The sequence below is a fragment of the Strix uralensis genome, chromosome 1, assembly GCF_047716275.1.
Source record: "Strix uralensis isolate ZFMK-TIS-50842 chromosome 1, bStrUra1, whole genome shotgun sequence".
Lineage (NCBI taxonomy): Eukaryota > Metazoa > Chordata > Aves > Strigiformes > Strigidae > Strix > Strix uralensis.
In genome coordinates, this window is record NC_133972.1 from 160,638,317 (window position 1) to 160,652,275 (window position 13,959).

At 42.7% G+C, this 13,959-nt stretch overlaps 1 protein-coding gene across 7 annotated transcripts in view; it reads left to right on the forward strand.

Moving 5' to 3' along the window:
- The first annotated feature begins 1,808 nt into the window (after nucleotides 1-1,808).
- COL14A1 (collagen type XIV alpha 1 chain) overlaps nucleotides 1,809-13,959 on the forward strand; it is a 127,427-nt gene continuing 115,276 nt past the window's right edge. For 6 of the 7 annotated variants that reach the window (XR_012631297.1, XM_074887238.1, XM_074887201.1 and 3 more), the window contains exons 1-4: nucleotides 1,809-1,933; nucleotides 5,618-5,739; nucleotides 11,415-11,531; nucleotides 12,665-12,808. Coding sequence is in view for 6 of the 7 variants with exons in the window: in XM_074887238.1 (XP_074743339.1) it covers nucleotides 5,652-5,739; nucleotides 11,415-11,531; nucleotides 12,665-12,808 (349 nt within the window). In the remaining variant the exon portion in view is untranslated. The remainder of the gene's footprint in view (nucleotides 1,934-5,617; nucleotides 5,740-11,414; nucleotides 11,532-12,664; nucleotides 12,809-13,959) is intronic. The other variant, XM_074887219.1, reaches the window with a different exon arrangement.

The following is a 13,959-nucleotide window of genomic DNA, read 5'->3' on the forward strand; positions in this document are numbered from 1 at the left end:
AATTATGCAAGGAGATCTACGGTGCTTTTCAGAGAAATCTGAGTAAAACTTAATGGCAACAAGTGTGATTCACTCTAAAAAGTGGACCAATAGTGTAAAAATAGCATTGTAAATCAGGAAAATAAATTGATATTGAGAAACTCAGCTGAGTTACCTTTGAAAGCACACACTTTACATAAACTTAAAATATTAGTTTAGTTTCTGGTGTAAAAAATTAAAATTAAAAATTAAAATTTATTAAAAATTAAATTATAAAGTCATTTGAAGGCTGCAGAGAGTTTCAGAATCTATTTACTGGTCAGTGGGATCCTCAAGACTTTTTTCTCTGAGTCCCAGTACTCTGACTAGATGCAGCCACAGGATGGTGCTCGTGGACTTTGCATACTACATTACAAATCCGGGAAAAGAAGGGAAAAAAAAAGAGAGAAAGAGGGAGCCAGACTCTCCCTTTGGCAGGCTGTTCCTCGTCCTGCCCTGAAACACATGAACCAGCAAGCAGTCGTGGATTATGCTGATTTATCTCTCTACATTTACCGAGTCTTCAAGGGCATTGCAAATTATCCATCAGCTTCCTTGCTTTCTGGATATTATTGTTTAGCTAAATACATAAATTAGGGACTGAAAAGGTACAAAATGTATCACATTTAGCATCAATGAGCTGAACATCTTACTGCTTCAGAGGAATTATTATAATGCAAACTGCTTTCTTCTTGCTTCATACAAGTGTTGGCCATTGCACACATCTGCCGGTGCAGTAGAATAACTGCAGACAAAAGGATCTCCCAGATTGCTAGATGTAGGAGATGTTTTTTAGATCTAGGAATGCTTTTTAACCTTTGCTATAGAAAACAACTGGATTTAGTTTCTTTAAAGCTCAGACACTTCTGTAGTTTCAGTGGAAAGCTATCTGCACCGTGAATTTGGACAAGAGTTTGCAGGACTGGGAATCCCCCTCAGCAACATAAGGTCCTACTTTACAGAGTTAGTCACAGTCATCTCTCTGAGACTTACTGCCTTCCCTTCCCTAAAAGCGACTCCTACTTATATTAAGGGATGCACATCTCTGTTTCACCTACGCATGTTGTTTCTTAACTGCAATGCTCCGGTGATTTCATTTGTAATTTTATACAGATGACCAGGCACGTTGTAATGAATATTTTCATTCACCTCCTAAATTCTCGGGACTTACAAGCTTCGTGAGTAGTCGCCTTACATGTAAATTCAGTAGGGAGTACCATAGCGTAACTCATATTTCTATATGAATCTAGATTCTGCAATTTCACGTCCCCATTGCAGTGTCTATGCATACGGCAAAAATGCACATATGTCCGCGCTTTTAATCAAGGTTTATACTAAGCCAGACAAGTGCTGGAATACTTTAATATAAATATTTCCCCGATGAATCATTAATCCACACATCGCAATACCCGGCACTGGGGGATATTTGCATTCCAAGCCGTACCGCGGAATAGGCACCTTCTCAATCATTTCAAACGAAGTAAACGAGGAACTTCGGAAAGAGGAAAATGAGTTAAAAGGCAGCAAAATCAGAAGTAAGAGGACACGGAAAAGCACAGCACCTACACATGTAACGCCGCCCGAGATTTCCCCCCCCCCACCCCCGGAGCCCCCAGCCCTGCCTCCCCGCGCACCTGGCCGCGCCCCCGCCGCGGAGGTCGGGCTCGGGGGCGGGGGGTTGGATCTCCGGCATCGCTCATGCCTCTTTTTTCTCCCCCCTTCTTTCCACCTTCTGCTCTATAATTGCCCGCCTCCTGTCGCTACCCTTTCGCCTTATCAGATGCGCCGCAGCGAGGGGAAGAGCGGCCAGAGGGGAGGGAAGCGGCTGTCCCGCAGCCGCCTCAACACCCGCAGCCCCGCGTGAAAACGAGCGGCCGCACCCGCACCGGCGGCTCCCTCGCCGATGCCCGCACAGGTCGGTGTGAGCTCCGCTTCGGCTCCCTCCGGGGCTGGGGGGCAGGGGCAGGGCCGGGCCGCTCCCCACCCACCTGCCCGGCCACCCCCGCGGCGGCCGGAGCGGAGCCCCGGAGGGAGGGAGGAGATGGAGGCGCGGGAAGTGGTGAGCCTGGGGCGGGGAGGGGAGCCGCTTAGAAACTCCTGAAAAAAATCTTACTTTTAAAAAGAATCGTAATTTAAAAATAACCAGTTGCACTTTAAAACGGGGGGTTTGGCTGCCGCTCGCGTTCCCCCGCGGTGCATCCTCCCTCCCGCGGCGCGTCGAGGCTGTTGGCCTCGCCTCGCCCCGGCCCCTCACGCCCGGCGCCGGGAGGGTGTTACTGCAGCGGGCGGCTGCCTGGGCAGGCGAGCCCGCCCCCGCCGCGGCGGGTCTCCGCTCCCTGCCGGCGGACAGCCCCGGGGGTCTCACGGGGCCCGTCCCTCGCCTCAGCTCGGCGGAGGCAACGAGCTCCCCGCTGTCCCTTTCTTAACCTCGGGCGGGGGGTGGGCCGCTTTCAGACCGGAGGCCCATGGGTGCAGGTGGCGGGGAGCGCCCCGAAGAGGAGGCGGCGGGCGGGGGCCCCTCAGGCCAGGCTGGAGCCCTGTCGCGCGGGCTGTGGGGAGGCGGACGGAACGCGCCCGCCGGGTCGTGGCACCGCCGGCGGGTCTGCGAGAGCCGGGACGGCGTCCCCGCCTCGCCGCCGGCCCCCTCTGTCGCCTTCCCGCCCTTCCCGTGTGGGGGCGGCGGCCATGGCGGCGGGCCCGGTCGCTCCCTCGAGGCCGCGGCGGTGCCGGCGCAGGTCGTGCTCGTCCGTTCGCCCGGCGGGACGTTGACCCGAGAAACGGGGCCGTTCCCAGGCAGCGGGTGGACGCAGGGTCGCGGCGCTCCATAACGAGCCACCGAGAGAGGAGAAATGACCCCCGGGGTCCCAGGCGGGAGGGCAGCGCTAGCTGTCAGCCTTGGGGACGGGAGCCGGGGCGGTGCCGAGGTGGCTCTGCCTCTCGCCCGGGCAGGGCGGTGCTGAGCACGCAGATGTGTGTCGCGTCTCCCGGGCTGGGAGGTGGCGAAGGCGGGTTGTTCCCTCAGGAGAAGGTGCCCTGTTGCCAGGCCCGTGTCGAGCGGGGCTCACCTCCCGGGCAGGGCTCTTGCCTTGGGAGGGTTTGGTCTCTGCTGCCGGAGCTGTTCTGTTAGATAATTGTTTTACCAAATAGTTAATAAAAGGTGATACATAAAAAAAGTAGGAGGAATAGGGTATTTCTTTTTATTCACGGATGATGTCAGCCACAAGGTGGCTGCAGACTGGTGCTTGCCTTTCCTAGTTCAGTGAACCTTGAAGTGCGGAGGTGAACTTGTGCCTGGTTTAGCCAGCACCAGTTGTCTGTATCCCAATAAATCTTGCTTCTCTGTGCAATGGCTTTTCTCTAAAAGCAGCAATAGAGAGTGTTTCTACACAGGGTTACCTGTCAGTATTTATAGCTCTTAATTGGGAGGAGAGTTTATATCAAATCTAGCAGATGGGGAATTGAGCCACCACTGTGAGTGAATATTTTCATGTCTGGATTATTACACGGAAAGAAATCTGCACATCATCAGTGGTGACTGCATTGAAGAGTGAGTTGTATGCTGTTCTTTGAAGAGTCTACATGTACTTGCTCCAAGTTGTATTCCTGAGTGAGGGAGAAGCATCAATACCCAGTGTGAGATACACAAGGGGTGGATTTCAGACTGTTTAAGACGTTCTTCCTATTGCCCGTCACTAGGCACCTGCCTGCTGTGCTGACTCCTCTGGATCCAGTCCTTGGGTGTCTGACTCTTTGTGTTCATGTAGCAGGAAGCCTGGGCACTTTGCTTGGGTTTCTGAATCCCACCTGAAGGATGTGTCCCAAGAACTGGGTGAAGCAGTACTTAAGTTTCTGGTGCATATCTTTGTTATTGGATCTGGCTATTTGCTTCTGTCTTGAGAAATTTATACTGTGAGAGATGGATTCAAAATATATATTTAAGTAGGGTGAAATCTGTTGATAATTTGGCTAAAACTTGGGTAACCTCCTGTGGGGATGGAATTCACAATGATTAAGGCCCCTATACATTTCTAGGTGGCATATCGAGCATTTATGACTGGGATTTGCAACAGTAGACCTACCAAGCCCTGGGATAACTGGCAAATTGTGAATACTTGAAGAGAGAAGGAGATGTAGGTCTTATCCTCTTATTTGTTTACTAATGGTTTGAGGTACTTCAGTCTGCCTTTCATATTCGATGGTGGTTGAACCACTTACTTTGTGCCTTCCTCAGAAGACAGTGAAAACATGGAAGGCAAATTCAATGATGGTATGTTGGGAATATTAGAGAAAATGACACAGGAGGTAAATGGGAAGGACCTGCAACATGGAAATACATAAACCATAATTTACTAAAGTAAACCTTCAAATGCTGACTCTTTGTTGACAGCAAGAAATTTACTATTAATTATATTAATTTAATTCTCCCATAAAATACTAATAAGAGAGGGCAGCAAAAAATCTTCCTGACCCAGAAAATTGACTAAAACTAGTGTAGTAAAGTTGAGTGATAGATGAATGTTTATAAGCATGATGATATGAACATGTTGATGTATCTGCAGAGGTGCTTCTATACATGTTGAATAACTGTGCTGGCAAGTGTTAAAGGCCAAGTTCAGATAATGAAATTTGTACTGTTCTTAACCTAGCTTCTGTGGACAGATAAATTACCCCTTCTGGAACTTGTTCTTTGGCAACAGAATTGCTTCCTGTAACCCAGCTAGTTCACCAAGGACTACCTTGAGTGTTCATATAGTGTTGCAGTCTAAGGTGTTAATGTTCCGAACTGGTCAAGTTAGAGTAAATATTTTTGACCATGGTATTACCTACCAATAGCATTAGTGGTTACTCAGCTGATACCCTGCATGCCTTCTGAGCTGTGTCTGCTTTAGTCACTGTAAGTGCCAGGCGGTATAACAGAGAGCACAGAATAAGTTGAATAAGACAGAAAAAGGAAAAATAGAGTAGGCTGTAGAGGACAGTGAGACAAGGACTTGTGTTTCCTCAAAACAAAGTCCTGCCTTTTTTGGCAACTGATGTGCAAAATTGCTCAGTTGAACTGATCAGTGATTATTTCACTGGGATTATTGAGTACACACATCTGTTATTTTATGGTAGACTTGCAGGGCAGTTCTTTTTATTACACAGTCCCAGAACACATAATTTAACATCCCATTCTGGATGCTTTCTGGATATAAAGTAGGTAACCGTTTTAGTCCTACTTTGTTATTGAGGGCTTCAGAGTTCTCTACTACATGTATGTTGATAAAGTGCTTGCGGCACTGGATTGTATAGAGACGCCCATTTTACCTTGTTACGCGTAACAAACTCTACTTCCAGTACTCATGTATGCTTAGCAAAGAATACCAATTTTCTCTTTACATGGGCCAAATTTTCATAACTGTTGAGTGGCCCAAATGGGGTTCAGGTAAAACATACTTTGGTTATAAAACTGCTGTCAGGATGAGATCTTGGCTTTGCTGATGTCAATGGCAAATTCCTAATATTTTTAATGGAATCCAGATTTTGCCCGCCCTTTTCATTAAAGTGGATGCCTTATCTTTGCAGGTTTAATAAGTCTTTTTGTTCTGTGTGTTTTCAGACCTGCTGATACTGTGTGTATTGAGGGGAAGAAGATGCTTTGTCGGTGTGATATACAGACCTATTTCTTCTTGGCTTTTTTAGCTGTCACAGCTTTCTTCATCAGTGACACCGAGGGCCAAGGTAAGTCATAAATAAGGAGATGGAGCTTGTCACTCTGATGTGCAGAAATAGACTTTCTTATTCCAAATGCAAGTGTTGCTTCCATCTTAGTAGGATGTGGATCCAGTACTACTGAAATGAAGCAGGAGTTTTGCTGCTGATCTCAGGGGGGAGGTAGAATTATATGTTTGTGTGTGCTCTTTGAACCTAATATCTCAAATAGCATAAATCAGGTGTCTCAAAATTAGTTATATGGAACTTTTTTTTTACTCTTATTTACATGAAAGTACTGATCAGAAATTGCTGTGTTTGTCTTCTACATAATCAAGTAAGTTTGAGGGACCAGCTATGATATTAGGCTTGTATGGAATATATATTTTTTTCTTTGTTGGAACGGTAGCTATTGTAACACTTACGTCATACATATTGCACAGTTAAATTGCACTGTTAAATGTCACAGACTACTTCTGCAGCTTCTTCTTTAAATGTCCTTTGTGGGTATTAAAAGATACTGCTGAGATTGTTAGTCTTAAATACTTGTTGGATTGTATTGACAGTGGTTTGACTTCTAGAGAAAATTTGTCCTATTGCTGGGGGAAGAAGGGAGGAAGAATGCCAACGAGTTTTTATGATTTCTAAAGAAGGATGTTTCTCTCAACTTTGTATTTATGTAATTGCTTTGATATGAGACTGCAGAGGTGTAACTGGGAGCAGAATTTAATCCCGGGTCCTTTCTAAAGTGTCCTGTATAATGCATTATTCATGAGCACATTCAGAGAGTAGTGGCAACCTCTGAGGCTTTCCAAATTCTGATAAATGCAAGTAGCAGTGCTGTCCAGTCTGCGTGGCACTCAAGTGCTGGGAAAGCATACCATCTTGGATGTTTGGGAATCTGCGAGTGTTTTACAAGCCTCTCCCAGAATTTAGGGACACATGTAAGCAGTAATATTTCTTGTGGGCGATGTGAGGTGAATGAAGGAATAAATGTTCCCGATGTTCAACACATCAATTCTGGGCAGAAATGAGGTCCAGAATGTTTGTGACTTAATGAGCCAATAAAGCAAAGCATATGGTTAGTCCTCTCTCCCTGTATTTCAGTCCTAATACATATGGTTAAGATTTGCAAAACAGGATTGGGGATTGAGATGCATCTCTAGAAAGTTTTGCAAGATTCCTTCATCTTGAAAAACCATACTCTTCCCGCATTCTTTTTTTTTTTTTTTTTAAAAAAAAACCCCACCCATTGATTTAAGTGGTTATATGTAAGGGAGAAAACTCTCAAACTATTAATACAACAAAATGAAGGTCAGAGCGTTTTTTCCACAATCATTGCACCAGCAAAAGCTAGAGTTGGTGTACTTGATGAATAAAGAACAGTACTTCCCTTGTTCTTACACTCTTTCAGCAAGCATCAGCTGCTGAATGCTGTCAGCAGTGTGATACTAAGCTAAGTGGAGTATTGCCTTGGCCCAGAACGACTCATGTTATTGAATGAGATGATACAAAGTCTCTATTCCATGTTCACGGAATAAAAATATCTCCTGCTACACTTAAAGCAATAAGATGTTTCTCAAATCCTTTATCTTCTCAAGGTTGCCACCCCTTGCAGTAAACACTTCTTGCAGCTTGCTAACTATTTACAATTTAATACAGCACTAACAGTATGTTTGTCTGTTTTAAGAAATCGTATGCTCTGCCAAGGTGTAGGAAGAGCTGGTATTAGTTCCAGCTTGTGTTTCCTTCCTTTGGCAAAGGTGCTCAGGTAAAGGTGTGTAATGTGACTTCTTGGAAAAGGGAATATGTTCGGGAGACTGAAGTCAACATGCCTGAAGCTACAACTTATTCCTTCAACTGAGGAGTCATCTGTGTTGAGCTACATGGTTTTATCTCATTTATTGCCTGAATGCCTTATAAACCACATAGTGCCATTCAGTTTTTACTTTACAATTATTCTTTCATCACTGCTGTTTATTCTTCATTCAGCATTTAAACAACAGCAACAAAAAAAATCCAGTTTTTGTCTACTTATGTTCTTATATAGTACACAAAAATAGTGGTGGGCAAGAAAAATACTTTAGAATTTTCCATTTATTCATAAAGTAACTTGCTTTAAGAATTCTTCTGTATTTAAAGATGGAAACTTTTCTTTGTGTAGCAATAAGTTCCATGTGTTACTAATGCAATTGCTCAGTAATTGTGGTACATATTAACTTGTTCAATTCTTATGACAAAAGTAAATTGGAAGCCACAAGGTTTAGTTAGTATCCACTCCTAGAATACTGGATGTCTTAGAGACCTGCACATATGCAATTTATGGTATTTTTCCTTTCCATTAAGATATGGAATAGTTCAAAACACTCTTTCCCTAGTTGTCCACAAGAGTCATGTATCTGGAGTGCTAATTTATCTGGTGGCATAAACCAAAGCCTTGAACTTGCCTGTAGTTTTCTTTTGGGTGACTGCTCTAATGTTGCTGACAGCCATTCACTTTTTCATTCCTGTAAAACCACTTAACAAGCTCTAGCTACTGATTTTTATCAGTTAACTGACTCAGCTTGGATTAATTTTTTTCCCTTTCTGCAAGAAGTGAGATTTTGTTCCACAGACATTAAAGGTCCAAAGAAATAAAGATATCCTCTTCAGGTTGGTGAATGTGTAGTAATTCCCATCAATATTTTGTTGTCTGTTCAAGTGTTAGATTTTTAACTTCCTTAGCTATATGTACTTTTCTATGCCAGAATGTTAGTCTTTGCACAACTAAGACACAAGTTGAGTATCTGTCTGGTGAATAATCCTTTTCTTCCTTATGGTTAATTGCTGTGTGGGAATGTCTGTTCCCCTGCACTGCCACCTTTGATACAAAAAGTACTCTGTGAAAATTGACTAGTTATGTAAAGACTATTCTGGCACAACTTTTCTAGTCTTGCACACTGTAACTCTGTAGTAAACAGAAAAACTTTTGGTGATTGTGTCCTTCTTTGCTTGTAAGATCTGTGATTGTTTTTTAGGGGCTACCAAAATTTACCTGGTTTGGTGATGGCTAATAGCAATTAGGTCAGAACTATGCTTCTTTGTTAGAAGGTGCTTTCATAAACTGTTGTTGAAGGTAGGATGGAATGGAATGACAAGGGAAGGAAGAAGATGGCAGAGCAAATGAACTCTGAAATTCTAAGACATGACTTTTTGTCAGTCCTCGGTGTTACTTTGTTACTCTCTGCTCTGCCTCTTAATTCCCATACAAATTTACCACTTAATCGTGGTAAAATATGTGGCATTTTTACACTTGCATACTGTCATTATTCAAAAGTTTATTCACTATTCGTTAGACTAAATAATAAAAGGAATTGCGTATTTTGCAAACTTCTAGGTATGATTTGTCACTCTTGGTTCATTCAGCCCCAATTAATTGTGATTTATGTATAGCTTGAAGACAGAATGAATCTTGAGAATGAATTAAAAGCTGTAATCTGTAACTACAGTCTGCTTGGCTTTCAAAACTTTTTGCCATAGTCTCTGTCATTTTATTACAATTATAGCATGCTGAATGTTCTTGCAGAAACCTGCCCAGCAAAACATTTTGCAGTACAAGGGCCAAATTTTCAAAGAACTGATTTTGTATTTGCAATGATTCCTGCACATGCTCTCGCTTGCAGCCTCTCTTTCTCTAAACTTCAGGGAGGTGACAAGCAGTCTTAAGACGAGGTCTGACAAGACTGTGCCCAGCAACTGGGGGAATGCACTGTTTGGGTATAAACCCGGTGCTGTGAACCAGAACAGTTCTGAGTGTGTGGAATTGGTGTGCTACCTCCTGTTTCTGTCCCCTTGCCCCTCTTCTTGAGCTTGTTCTTTGAAGTCTTTGAGAATGTGGAGGTGTTACTAAGCTGTTCTTGGTGCTTATGTACTCTCTTTTCTGTGTTCTGGTGTGAAGTCCCTCAAGAGAGAGGGACTTGAACTGCAGAACCTGCCTTTGGTCTGGCAAAATTGTCCCTTAGGGATTGAGAGGCTGAATGCAAGGGAATACACCTCTTGTATTAAACCTTCAGATTTTTACTTCTAAGACCCAGAATGTTTGTAATGGTAGATGACATGAAAAATCCACCACTCTGCATCTCAATAAAAACTGCAGCCTGCCTCTTTCCTTCTTCTTTCTTCCTCCAAGCTGTTGGAAAAAGAAGCACGTAGGAAAAAGTAATCAGTTTGGGACAGGTCTTTGGCTGCTGCTAGTGCCAGAGTTGCATTGACTGTAGCAGGTCAAATGGAGAGGCCAGAGACTGTTGGCTAGCACATTCTGCCAGTTGACTCAGATGCTCCATATGCTGTAATCCTTAGATCTCAGAAATATCATGAGAACTGTTGGTTTATTATATCTAGTGGACCAACAAACTGTGGGCATGAGCCTAGTCAATTAAGAGCTATCTTGGGCCCTGGGGAAAAGAAATTGCCACTTCCCCCCTTCAGATATTTTCCCTTATTTCTTAGGCTTACTAACATAAACTGTAAGCGTGGTAGTGGCAGGGACAGCAAGGGTTTGGAAAATGAAGGAGAAAGTTCAGGGAGCTGTGGAGGTGGTGAGAAGAGGAGGGGTGAGGTTGGAGGGGGAGTTTGTTAAGCTTTTCTAGCCCTTTCTGTTGTTCAGCCTCTGGGTAGGTTCCCTGGCTGCCTTTCCCTCTAGATCAGTGAGCCAAACCCTATTCAAATGTATGAAGATTTCTCCTTATTGACAGCCTTGGATACCACAGGCTGCACAACTAGCAGCTCTGCTGCAGTTGTTTGCTGTGAAGGATTTGGCTCCCTGAAGCAGAACAGAAATGCTATGCAGAGTGTTGTCCAGCATCAGTGGAGTTTGCCTGAGCAGAGGGATGCAAAGCTGTGAAAAACTAGTTTATGTGCACAGACACAAAGTTGCTGATACTGCAGTAACAACGTAGGGCGGGTTTTCCATTTGTTCCTCTGTGCATTGCTTCACCTCTTTCTCAGTCATTTCATGCTTTTACTCATCTCACCTGCTGCTTCTATTTGAAACCTAGGTGATGGCACAATATAAATAGAAGCCAGATTTGCTTACCATCCAGATTGCCCCTTTTTAAATCTTGACTAGCCTGTGCATGCCTGCTAGTCTTGATGAGAGCGAAGCAGTGCTTGCAGCTGGGCAAGTCTGTGTGCTGCTTAGGCCAGGTTTGCAAACTGGGCAGCTGATGTTCCCTCTGCCTTGTGCATGCCTATCTTTCCTCTTGGTTATTGTGTCTTTACAAGGCTTTGAAAATTTGGCCCTGAATGACCTTAAATGTGGGGAAACGCCCACGGTAATGTGAGGTAAGGAGGCTAGGTAATGCATATTGTCAGTGTAAGCAAGGAGAGAATTTTAATTCCCATATATTAACAAAGAGCATTTTTATTACCAGCTTTGCCTGCTAAACTAGAGTCTTAACATCTAACACTGTGTGTCTTTCTGTCCTCCGCTGTTAGGTTGTTAGTTTGTTTTTATAAAGAGATAAATAAAAGGTATGTCTGAGGGAAATAGTGCACCTGGGGATGTCATTTTACAAACTAATAAACTGATGTATGTGACATTTTGAATAACTTGCATCCTTTACCATTAAAATTTTGTGTTGTCTTCCTATATGTGTTTGTTTGTTTAAAATTGGTGGTTGCTTTTTATTTGTATTTAAAATGTTGTTTTCTTTCCCCACTTGCAGTGGCCCCACCAACAAGACTAAGATATAATGTAGTCAGTCCTGACAGTGTACAGATCTCTTGGAAAGCCCCCAAAGGGCAATTCACTGGATATAAGCTTCTTGTCACTCCAAGTTCAGGTAAAACAAAACTCTGTATGTTCTCTTTTAAGGTGAAAAGACTATCTTCCCAAGGCTGAACAGCTTTTCAGAGGCTAGTGTCATCCTTCAGGCCTAAGTATCTGTAAGCAAGCTGTGGATAATGGAGTATTGACTGGTCAACAGAAGAGAGAAATTGATCTCAGCAGAGGGTGGTCATAGGCATAGAATATGGCAATTGAATGCTTCAGAGGTAGTAGAAGTGGGTAGATGCTAGTGATGCTTCATATGTAGTCCTTGGGAATTGTCACTGATCATCTGTCTTTATCTTTCTTCCAGTGGGGTGTAAGGAAGCCTAGGAAGTGTTCAAGGGAGAGCATAGGAACATTGTTTCAGTCAAAGCTTTGAGGTGGATCTCCTTGCGCCTTCTCTCATAGTGGGCTCCCCAAAAAAGACCAAAAAGATTTTAGACCAAACTTAAAAAAACCCAAACCCAACCTTTTAAATTTTTTTTTTTAATGAAAATTTGAAATGTAAAGATAGGCAACAGTGGCTATATCAGACTACCTGTGTAGAGGTACTACTTCTGTACATATTTAAATTTGGATATAGATACATTTTTAACATACAGCTAAAATACATATTTGTATGTATTTGTATACCATCTTTATATATATGTATACACGGAAATGTTTAATATTTGTATTTATACATGAGAACTTGCCCAAAGAAAGTGGGCAAAGATGGTATTCAGAGATGACGTAGGTATGATGGGGTCAGAACTGGCAGCCAATCACAGAGCAGTGTGAAAGCCTGTGGGTATGATGTTACCAAACCTGACAACCTTTTGTCAAATACTTCTTTTTTTTTTTTTCTTAATAATTAGTTTTGCTGAACACTGTGGCTGTTCCATGAGGCCCAGATACAAAGGCTGATTGATTGAAAAGTGTTTCTATCTAAGAACACTGGTCCATGTCTTTGGTCAGGCTGCCTGACTTCTTACTTTTCTGGGATGCCCTCTGGCCTGGCTGCATGGATAGTCCCAAAAGGGGGAACACTTGGGTCATTGTAGAGCTTGAGATAGTTGGTAGTTTTAAGTCATTGCATTTACCATGCTATAAGAAAAGAAAACAAAATTATGTATTTATGTTTTTTTTTTGTCTTTTCTCTTACAGGTGGAAAAACCAATCAGTTAATTCTTCAAAACACTGCAACCAAAGCAATTATTCAAGGTCTTATTCCAGATCAAAACTATGCCCTTCAGATCATTGCATTCAGTGAAGACAGGGAGAGTAAGCCAGCACAAGGCCAGTTCAGAAGTATGTGTCTTATTATGCCTGACATGCAGAACTTATCAGATATTTAATGTAACTTGTGAAATTGTAACAAAGTCTGACACAAAGGAGGACGGTGGAAAAACAGTTTCTTCTGTGGTGGAAGGCTAATCAGAGCTGCAGATTTTAACTGGTACATATACAGCTGGAGTCCTGAATTGATCCAGTCGCTCTTGCATGGGAAATTCTTGCTTTGGGCTGTCTTTGTTTCCATTGGTTTGGAATTCTTTCCTTCCCCATTCTGTTATGAAATTAGTCAGTATCTTGTGGAAAAGAATCTTCAGTGAGCAGAAACAAGAAGGGAAGTGCTATATTCTGATACTTAAAAATTTTCCTTCCCTCCTTCCAACTTTTTATTAAAACATTCTTATAGCTGTGCCAACTGGCAACTAGTTGCTAGTTCAGTGATACTATGAAAGACTAAATTCTTACTGGTCTTCAACTGTCAAATATGTTTACAAATTATGCTTAAGACTTTTTTTATCTGACCTACACATACTCTTAATGTCTATATCATAGTGATATATATGTCTTAGCTGATTTGTCTTGATCTGCATCTTAAACAGATCAGTTAAATATTATCAGTGAAGATTTGGTCAATAAAGATAAAAATGTGACAGTCTGAGAGTACAGTTGAAAGCCTACTGAATTCCCTTGACAGTGAATATTTCTCACTATCATTGCTAAACCATTTTTCTCTTAGAACCAGTACAAGATAAAATATGCTGACTGCTTGATGTGGTGTGTGTCAAAGTCTTTCTAGCTTTTCATCACTGCAGCTGTGTGTTTACTACTTTAAGTTCTATCCTGGCTAGGAAACCCATAAAACCACAGGTTGCTTGAGCACTGAAGAGCAGCCCACAGAAAGTCACACCGACTTCTATAACATTAGGTGTGGCTGTTTTTTAAACTACCTCTATTCTTCAGGAAAAGTAGAGCTGGCAACTTGATTTAAGAATGTTACATTCTCTTTAGTATACTCTTTCTTTGCTGCAGGTGAAAACATGTAGTACTTAATGAGGCTGGAGTTCCATTTGACAGTATGATGCCTTGCATGAGTAAAGCCAGATACAGCACGTATACAAATCCTTCTTTTTTGCTGTCCTGTGTTCTATGGGTTTTTTCCCCTTCTCTGA